Genomic DNA, 10,760 nt, shown 5'->3' with positions numbered 1-10,760 from the left:
TTTATTTTCTGTTAAATTGCTAGTGTTAACTGTCGACACCTCAAATTGTCTTCCACTTTCCATAACTATTAACACGCGGGCACGCACACACCCACCCAAAAAATAGCAACTAGTTCCAACAGCCTCCCCGATTCTTTTAAACTCTAGTTGGTAACCATACTTAGCTAAAGTTTGTCACACAGCTGGTGTGGTTCCCACATCATCTAGTATGTTTAGCCTCACATAGTTATTAATAAAGGGTCCAACACTAGGCTCAGAATGGAGGCAGATTTTCATTCTGAGGCGTCACTGCTCTGACAACAATAATAGAGAGCTGCAGTCTCAAGTGGTGACACTAACAAATGCTGCCTGGTCTAGCCAGCCTGGAGGAAAAGACACCTTCCCAGGCCTACGTTCTGTCCTCATTTACACTTGATGCATGGGTGTCAGCAAGGACAGAATTGGGGCCCTCAAAAAAGGAAAAAAAAGCCGATACCTAAGACTAAAGCTTGTTTGACAAATGTCTTTGGCATTAGAAATAGTTAATAATTACTGCCTAGCACGTCAGTATTTATATCCATTGGAAGGGATCCCTTCAATTGTGAGACTACTTCTCAGTTACTGTATCCTTCAAATTTGACATTTGTCTTCATGAACATTTTGATAGGCCCACAGCTAGAAAGCACCATGCGGCTCTGAAAGGAAATCCCCATGCATGCCTGACCTCTAGCGGTCATTCTGCTAAACTTCACAAAGCATTGAGACTTATATTAACCTGCTTGGCACTTGCATCTTACTAGATAATGAAGCTAAAAAGAATACCAAATATTGTTCTAATACATACATGCATTTAGTCATGGATCACCCATGTGTATGAATCTTGCTGCACTGAGAAACTCTTAACAGAATGGAAAGATAGAGAAAAAAAATTAAAGGAAGAAAAATATTAAGTGGTAACATGAGGTAATTTTAACAAGCTTTCAAATCTTCTATGTGCCATTCTTATAGCCATACTAATGTATCAGCCAAGTCTCAATACTCACCTAACCGATCTGTTTCTATAGGATATTTACAGGGCACAATAGTTCTTCTTAATTTAGGATACTAGTGAAGGATAACGTGCTTTAAGGAGGACATTTTCAGGAGGGCAGGCTCCCTTTTGGATGCACAATTTGCCCCCATATATTTTGCTCCTGCTTTTGACCTGAAGGTGCAACTCCAAATACATGCACCTCTAAGTATCTAATTATGGGTACAAATCAGAGGGGCAAAGACTCAGATTTGTGCCCCCAGTTTGTTTTGCAGGCCCAAAGATACCCTCCCACAGCCAGGTATCATCCTGGCTGAAAATATACCCCATGTAATTTAGGGCCCAGATCATCCTCCCATGGAAATCAATAAAAAAACATCCATTGACTTTTTCAAGGGAGCAGGGTCACATGGCCTTCTTGGCCAACATGCATTGGCTAAGGTTTACTAAGGTTATTGTACAAATCCTAAATACATTCCAGTTTAAAAGCTTGGCAACTCATTTCACAGTGTAAGTTATGGTTAGAAAACAGGCATTTAAAAATTAAATACATGTACAAGCTATTTCATATCAAATGTTTTTGGAAGGTTGTCATGTTGATTGGATGCCAGCCAGTAAACAAGTTTACTCCGAAAGGAAAAATAATTGCAAGCAAACTGAAAGTAGCTGAGAGATGTACTAGCTGGTTGCTAGCTGTTGGAACTAGTTTTTAATGGCATTTTCTGTTTGTCCATTCACCTTATTTTTAATTTACGTTGCATAGCACTGGCTCAGTAACGCAATATTGTTTTCCCTCACAACTTCAAAATTCAGAATCCCATTAGCCTGCCATGTTCATCCACTTTGCACTCCTTGGACACAAAGCTTTAATGAATTGAACTGTATTCAGTGCATTTTAATATAAACTAAAAACACAGAATGCAAATGCAATACTTTTTAAACCATGGTATTTAAAAGTGTGTTATTGTATAGGGCTAAGTACTATTTCAGTATTCTTTGTCATTTCTGTATTTTATAGGCTTTTCTCCACCTTCGTACCTTTGCGCTAAGTTTTGTCACTGTAACCATTTGTAGAACAGTCGTTGTTACAGTTTTCACTTATCAAAATGGGGGGGGGACTGTTTGTATATAATGAAGGAAAAACTGGAACAAATGTCATGGTACCTCAGATATTTAACAGCTCTAGAAAACTGCTGTAAAATTGTTCTGGACTATTGTAACTGTTTTAATAACTGAAGTAAAAAAATGTGAGAAAACTTGCCTGCATTGAAATGCTCTTCTATGCTGGTTGTACTCAAGTGTAATTTTTTTAATGGTGAGAAGATTTTTTTTTTCTTTTTCTTTTTCTCCTCATTTTTGTTCCTACATTTTAGGCTGTCTTCAGAAGTTACTGGCCTGGGGGCTCTGTAATGTATCTCATCTTGCCCTAGTACATTAGCCACCAGACAGGACTTTTCCAAAGCCCCATGAGACAATGATTTCTATGGACTAATCTACAGTGGAATTTCTGCCATTTCTAACTTTCTTATTATTCTGAGACATCAAAATAAATACTACTTTTACTCTTTAAGCAACTGTGCTTCCTAACTCTTGTGTTGCTTTCATTACTGTTCCACTTTAACACTGTTGTGGCTCATACTGTAGAGCAAATTTTGGGGGAATTAATTTTTGTTGATGTTCATGCTTTGCCTAGTCTGTATAAAAGCATGGGCTGTTAGTGTTCTAACTCACTGTATTCAATTATAGACTTGGCGGTAAATTAAATAAGACTTTTTTATAAATAAATTTTTTTCCTGCTTTAAAACCACATGGTAGCTTTTTGCATACAACTTTTGTGTTGCTCTAAACGCGTTCTTTGGTAACCAGGTTGACAATTGTCTCGTTTAGAAATGGCTTCTCAAAATAATCTCATAGACAAATGGCTTGTTTTCATTAAGGATTAAAGCGTTGATATTAACACATGTAAGGCCCCAGTGCTCTTTTGGTAGCAGCATAACAAGCTGCAGTATCAGCAACATCAAACAGGCCACTAGATGATCCTGGTAGCTGATTTTTTAAAGCATTTACAAACATAACTACATGGGACCAAGTTCTGTCACAGGTTATATTGGGTAGTGTTTTACTCAGCAAATAATCCCCTGTGGATTTAATCGGTCTTCGTGTAGAGTAAATTACTACCCAGAAGGACTGGAGGTGGCAGAATTTGGCTCAGCATAATGAGATTTAAAGAACCACTCCCCACCCCTATTTCTCATTTAAGACCAGGATTGATTTTTGATCAGCCAGGGAAGAAAAGCAAACGCAGCCAGGTACTGAGTCTGGTATTGTGAATGGCCTTTGTTGGTTTCATGCCTCTATTGCTTACAACACTGCACATTGCTTTGGGGGGCAGAGATGCCCAAACTTTATCCACCCAAGGGCTGCATTGGAACTATGCCAGCAATCCAAGGGCCATAGTCAATCAGAAATATGTAGTGAACCTCGTCTTTCATACGGAGGCTTGACCCATAGAAACTACTGATTGCATCATGCAAAGGTCCTTGACTCGTCCAGTCTCCTATTTGGATCTGATGGAGTGCTGCAAGCTGACACCTGTAGCCTCCACGATGGGCTATGCCTTTATATTAAAGATAGGAGTCACCATGAGCATTGGCTAACTTTGTGGGCTGCACGCTAGCCACCTCTCCTGTAGGGCATTTGCAACTTTTTCATACCCTTGGTGACACTGTGGTTTTGCAGAGTGTGCAAGTAATATGAACCAGCATATATCCAACTCAGCTGAAGAATCCCAGAACCCCTAGCTCAGGCACGTACTCTTCCTGAAATCGGTTAGAGTTGCAAGGGCAGGCCCATAAGATGCATGTTTCTGACTCATTGCCTTGAAAAGGTATCAAGGTGCTGCCTTAGTGGCGCTATCCACAGCTATGCTTTCAAACCTGTAGGTACATTTTGAAGTCCCTGATAATACGTTTGTTATGTTAAGACTTATCATAACTAATTTTATGCTTTAAATAAGGCGAGTTGTAGTTTTTTTATGGAAATGACCTCCAAGTTCTTGTTTTTTCAAGTGCCATTGGACATTGCTTCTGACCTCCAGCACTAAGGTATTAGTGACTATAAGTACATAGCGCCAGTGCTAAATGCTGAGTGTGGAGGATTGTCTCGCTGTCAGTTGTATGAGCCATCAGGAGTTTGCATCTGTATGAAGTCTTCATGCAAATTCGTCCCAAGCACCTTAACAAATACACTTACAGGTTTCATACAGAAGAGTGGGGGGAACAGAATGAGAAATAAAGCAGCCTAAGCAAGGCCAAAAAGGGGTTTTTTTCACAAGCGAGCTTAAAACCAAGAGCAAAGTGGAAAGCTACAGGGAGTCTGTTCCAAAGGGCAAGAGCTCTCCACAGTGGGCTGTGCTAAACCAGTGGTGGACGCTGTGGGGAGCGTGGCTGGAGAGGAGACAGGCTGAGTTGGTGAAAAGCAGGGGACCGATCATGGCAGGTTTTTTCAAAACGAGGAGAAATTCTGGCTAGATGAAGTCGAAGCTAGTGGAATTGTCTGAGACGGAAGGGTTATGTGGTCACACTTGTGCATGTGTAACGCAAAGTGAGCAGCAGTGTGCACAATCTAGCGCGCTGGACTTGGGGAGGGCCCAGAGGCAAGCTGTTTCACTAACCAAAAGAGGCACGTGAGGCTTGATTTCAGCAGTGGCAATGGCAAGGCAGTGGCGTAAACAGACAAATTAGCCTATGGATATTATCTAGACAGCATCAGTGTGTATGGTGCTTTTCTGACAAAAAAATACCTGAGTGCTGCACCACAGAGTTTACAATCTAGGCCAGATAAACTATGATGGGAGCGATGACATCATACAAAAGGTTTGGTAGGGAGAAGGGGAGCCTACCCCCCCACACACAGAAAGGCAAACTGGTCAGATGCAGCAATATAAAACCATGAATACAGGATACTTGCAAAAGGTGCACTGAAATCTGCTTTAATGAGGTGAATGCACTTTCGTGCAAGGGATGTGGTTGGTGGGGCATTTACACAAAAGAATAATTTACATTGCAAACGTTTGAATTTTTTTTTTTTGGTAAAACACTCTAGTCTGCACTAACTCTGCAGGGTCAGTTTACCAAAATACTGTCATTATACATCGTATAAATTAGGTCAAGCAGCAGTGGCACTTCGTTCACTAGCTAAACCAAAAAGGGAACTATGGTGGGCCAAATCACCTCTTTCTGTTGTGCATACATTCATGGTCGCAAAGAATGTTCGTGGGAACAGACCATGTGCTGTTGGCATCAACTTCTACACCCCATACCGTGACTTGTTAAAAGAAATCCCCCATTGGGCAGCGCCCTGTGTATTAATGCATAGCTTCTATAGAGCATTTTTCAGCTCTGAATCGCAAAGGCTGTCAGCAGTACGAGTCACAGTATGGGCACAATACTCGAGCACACTGAAATTAATTTAGGGCTGCTTTTTGGTAGCTTTTGTCATAGCTCAGCAAGCGGGGAGGAGCCTACTGGTCTCAGCATCCAGTTAGAAATACCGAATATACCTGGAACGACAAGCTTCAAATTTGGGCATGAACAGCACAGGCCTTTTATTTGTGGTGGGCCAGTTGATGCTCAGGCTCCTGTGTGTTTGGGTAGGTTTCAGTCAGGGCCCCGTATTTAAAATAAGGAATTTTTTTGTGTCAAAATTGCCAACTCTTGCTATGTAGACTGGCTTGCGACAGCTACCCACGGCCTCCTCTGGGAGAAGTTGAGAGAAACTCACCAAGATGAGTCGTCCTGATTCTGAAGATAGCACTGTGCTCTTTTTTCACTCCCAAACATCTGTAAGTTTGCCTTGTTTGAAAACCTCCCTGTAGATGTTTTGAAAGACACCCTTGAGTGCTAGGTATGCTACTCTAATTGACTTTCAATAGGACTCCCATCAGCACCTTTGAAAATCTCCCCTCTTCTTTTGAGATTACAAAGCAAGGATTACTCATTCAAGATACATATGTGACAAGTCTGAAGTTTGAAATCCAGACTAATTTAAAAACTAATGAACTGAAACTTGTATTAGAAGTTGAATAACATGTTTTCTTGCACAAGCAGTAACTTAAAATCAGCCACACTCCTTTTTTTAAGCCATCATTCCTAAACCCCCCCCCTTTAATCTGAGCTGAAAATTTCATTTAATCATGAAAAATTTGACTCCAACTGTAATTTAGAAATCTATTCCATAGCTATATGATTACTAGCACAATGCTATAATGAATACCAGACTTCAGATGAAAATTTATTTTAAAAAAAATCCAGTGAAATGTATTTGCGAGATCTATATTATTTAAACAATGATACAAATTAAACTTTGTCTTTTAAGTCTGAAGTAACTAGAGCCACAGTACAGTACAATTCTTACTTAACTTTCAAATCAGGTAGGGCTCTAGTAACAATTCTTCCATCTGATGAGTCCAAGATAGGCTAGTCAATAACTTTGGGATCTCTCTTCCCATCCATGTAAAGACTACACATAAGACCTTCCTACACAAGCAAACATTTACAGACTGAGGCTAGAACTCTTCTGTAAAAATGTGCATTGTTTTAATCCCACTGATTTTCTGCCGATAAATGACTTTCAGTGGTGTCTCTGTCAGTTCATTGCTAATTTCATCCTTTGATGCCCACATTTCTTTCCTGCATCAATATGTAAGTGAGCGCTGTTTTCATGAAAGTGAAAAAATGAAAAGAAATGATTCATGAAAGATTAAATGCATGCAGATGCTGGGAAAGTTTCTCTACACAGGCCTACCAATGCATTGTCCTGAGTAATAATCTTATTTGCTACTGTACTTCATTTATACCAACATCCTCACTGAGGAAAATAGTATCTTAACTTAAGTCCAAAGTTTCTGAACCAGAACTGTTAATTTTAACATTGTAGGCTTTGGCACTGTGGAAATTGTATAAGACTTTAATGTGGTAAAATAAAAGTGTCATGTTACTCTATAGCAGAGCTAGGCAAAATATTTCAGACTAACAGTTTATTTGCTGAAAAATACAATTTTGGGTTGACCAAAACTATTTGCTAATCAGCAACTGTTTTCAGCCCAAAAAAATAGTGAGAAAAAAATGTCCAATCATTTAGTTTTGACACAATGTTTTTAAAATTTAGTTAGATTTAAGTCACCTGTATGTTTTCAATGGTATTTCCAACTGAAATATTCCTTTATTATAAAAGGATTGGCATCAACTGGGGAGAAAACATGTTCAAGCCTGGAGAGAACTAGCACTAGTAGTAAACTAACTTGCTCTCATTAAAGCTGCTGTTTTAACTCAACCAGAGAAGATGAAAATGCAGGCAAATCATCCTGAGCAGAGGCTGTGTTCTCATTTTGTCCACACCAAAAAAGATGGACTTTATTTTACTTTTCCCACTTCCCGTGACTAAGTAACAAGATTGAAAATTACATGTATTACTCTAGAGAAGAGGCCTTTGTTAGTACAATACAGTCTTGGATTGTAAGCTCTTTGGAGTAGGGAATGACTGTTTTCTTGTGTGTGTTCATGAATATACATAGAGACAGTGCCAAAAACAATGGGCCCCAAATCCTTTATTACCACAATCCAAATACTAATAATGATGACGCATATCATGCTTTCCCCCTTTTTTAAATGTTATTCAGACACGTAATGGAGCTCAGACATCTCTACACACACACAGCCGAAATAGTCTGTATTTCACTGCCCAAGTGAAACATATGATTTTAGTTAAACAGGGTTAGTCCCCAGAGCGCCTTCTTGAGTTGTAAACTTAAGTTGTGTTGGGAAAGCAATAGGCTCGAAACCCCCACACCTCTTTCCATGACCTGGAAGCATACCACTTACTTAGTATAGCAGCAAATAGATTACTCATAAAATGGTACTGCCCTAAAGCTGCAGGTAAAGCAAACTCAAGTAAATTGCGCCTGTTATCTTCCCAGATGCAATAATGAAAAGTGATTTAATGCATCAGCTCTACAGCTTGGTAAATTGGGAGAATTACCGTCTCCCAACAGCCTTCAAGGCCACTTCTGATACTAGGCTCTGCTAAAAAGGAGGTTTGAGTCCTGCCTTGCTGGCACACTAATAGATAAAAATTCCAGTTCTAGAGCTCAGTTAGCATCATCACAATAGACCTCTTCTCTACACGCTTCCTGAGTAAGCGCTGAGGTACTGGACAACTTCTCTTGTCCCATTATTTTCCTTGAGAATTGTGTCTTCTATGGCAATTGTTTCTATAAATGGAGCTCCTAAGAGACTGTCCTTTCAAGGAAAAAGACATGGCCCATTTTCATTCTTAAATGGACACTCAATAGGACTCAGTGCTGTGAAATACCGCAGTAATTTGTTTCTCAGCAATATGCACGATGCCATTGATTGGTTCATTATCTGTTACATAATGTTGTATGAATTTCCTCCTCTTTAAGAAACAAAGAGGGATTAGTTAGAACAGTCCTTTGGCTCACTGGACATGCTTGCCAAGCATTCATAATACCCAAAAGATGACAATTTGTTTAGTTAATATCCTTGGTCTAAGTGCACAAATCTGTTCAAGTTCTGATAGCTAACAAGGATAGGAAAGTAGGTCTATTCTGAAAGAATTAAAAAGATTGCATTAAGATGCAGTAGTATTCTGATTCCAAAGGTAAATACTGACTCTCAAGCTTCTCCCAATTAATCAATCATGAAGATGAGAGACTATGCCAGCTGTATTGTTTTTAATGCTCATGTCCCTTCCCCATTCCTCATACATACAGTAAAAAAGAAATATTCTTCAAATGTGCACAAAATGAAGAGAACTGAAGCCTACAAAATTATAAAGTTAGACATGCAAAGTAATTTCAGTTATAAAAATGAAGTGTACATCCATGTTGCTCTATGCAGTCTGTCCTTAGAATCAGCCATGTCTGTTCCACTTTCTCTCATCAGAACATTAAGACCAATGACTAGACAGGCCCTTAATCAAATCAGTCCTTGGACACATACTAGATCCCCACTGAGGGAACTAAACAGGACATACAAGTTTCTGGTTGTCTAAACACAAGAAACTGGTGTGCTGGCTTCAACCTACTTCTGCCAAGTATTAGAATTATGCAGCGTTGTACCTATGTTAGGCCCAGGCTATTACAGAGAGGAGGTAATATCTTTTATTGGAACAATTTCTGTTGGTGAAAGAGACAGGCTTTTGAGCTACACAGAGCTCTTCTTCAGGTTCAGGAAAATGAAGTCAAGTCAACCTAAATTATGCTGGAGTACAGCCACTGCAGTAATTAAATTACATGTGCACATCCACACTGCTCTTTTTGTGTTGGTGGTGCACATCCTCACCAGGAGCCCTTGCCCCGATTTAACTGTCACTGTGGGACATTGTGGCACAACTTCTGAAAGGTAGCAAGTCGATGTAAGCAATGCAGTGACTACATTGACACTGCATCAACCTAACTACATTGGCATAAGCTCTACACCTCTCACGGAGGTGTGGTTATTGATGCCGTATCAATACACTAACTGGGGATCGATGCTGCTGCGATCAATGCAGCGGGGGGTGGGGGGGTTGATTTAGTAGGTCTAGTGAAGACCCGCTACATCGACCACAGAGCACTCTCCGGTCAACTCTGGTTCTCCACCAGAACAAGATTAAGTCAACAGGAGAGTGTCTCCCATTGATGTAGCACAGCATACACCCCAGTAAGTCGACCTAAGCTACGTCATCTTCAGCTACTTTATTCATGTAGCTGGAGTAGTGTCGACTTACTGTAGTAGTGTAGACAAGGCCTAAATTGATGTAGTGCGCAAATTACACCAGCAGGAGCTACATTTTAGTGTAGTAAAACACTTAGTTTTGGTCAATGCAAGGCACCTTATGTCAACCTAACTGTAGTGCTGACTAGCCCTTAGAGTATCACAGTTAAATATGAGGTGGAATAGATTGTTTAGCATAAATAGTTAACCTTTCAATGAAATGTGTGTTAACTATTTATGCTAAACAATCTGTTCCACCTTCTATTCAACTTTGACACTCTGATTAGGTTTCCCAGACCTAAAGAAGAGCTCTTTGTAAACTCAAAAGCTTGTCTCTCTCACCAAACAGAAGTTGGTTCAATAAAAGATATTAGAGAGACAAGGTGTGAGATATCAGAATTAAGAGTCTGTGCAGCTCTCCTTGGTGGACTAGTGGGGCAGTTGGTGGAAAGAATATGCAGTGGGGAAAAATCGTACATCAGACACTCCAGAATTTATGGAAAATGAAGGAAACTGTATTTACAGAAAATAGCAAGACTGCCAGTCGTTAAACAAATATTCCCATTGCCTCCACCTTTGAGCAGGAACTTTCATTCCTAAACAAGAGGGGAACTACTCTCATTATTTCACTCATTGCACTATGATATGCACCCAGTAATACTGAAATTCAAAGTATTAATACACTGCCATGTTTATTCTTTGCCAATTAAATTAGTAACTTGCCAAACTGTTCAAGGTTTGTTCTAATATAGTTTTTGAATGTTTCTGTTTATAGGTCAGGAACACTTGGAAACCATTCTTGCCAAATTTCTGGATGTTACCAGTGACAGAGATTAGTTGCAAAGTTAGACTTGAAATTTTTTTTTTTTTTTTTTAAAGTATTGGTTGTGCTTGTTTTTTGTACTTATTGAGCAAAAAATATCACGAATGCAGACCAGTATATATGGTCAGAATACAGTGATCATCTGTTCTGT

General features: G+C 39.6%; 1 protein-coding gene across 15 annotated transcripts in view; it reads left to right on the top strand.

Moving 5' to 3' along the window:
- The window catches only part of LOC119850530 (poly(rC)-binding protein 3-like), a 685,847-nt gene that overhangs the window by 668,646 nt on the left and 6,441 nt on the right, over positions 1-10,760 (top strand). For 3 of the 15 annotated variants that reach the window (XM_043508581.1, XM_043508580.1, XM_038388654.2), the window contains one exon: positions 1-3,294. This exon is cut by the window's left edge and continues 445 nt beyond it. The exons of 4 other annotated variants lie outside the window; for them this stretch is intronic. Coding sequence is in view for 2 of the 11 variants with exons in the window: in XM_038388666.2 (XP_038244594.1) it covers positions 2,383-2,419 (37 nt within the window). In the remaining 9 variants the exon portion in view is untranslated. Of the gene's footprint in view, positions 4,224-10,760 lie in introns of those variants that run through there. 8 more of the 15 variants (XM_038388660.2, XM_043508584.1, XM_038388651.2 and 5 more) reach the window with 7 other exon arrangements.

Source organism: Dermochelys coriacea, chromosome 2 (genome assembly GCF_009764565.3).
Source record: "Dermochelys coriacea isolate rDerCor1 chromosome 2, rDerCor1.pri.v4, whole genome shotgun sequence".
Taxonomy (NCBI): domain Eukaryota; kingdom Metazoa; phylum Chordata; order Testudines; family Dermochelyidae; genus Dermochelys; species Dermochelys coriacea.
The sequence above is the reverse complement of the archived record's forward strand: the minus strand, read 5'-3'. Positions and strand labels throughout refer to the sequence as shown.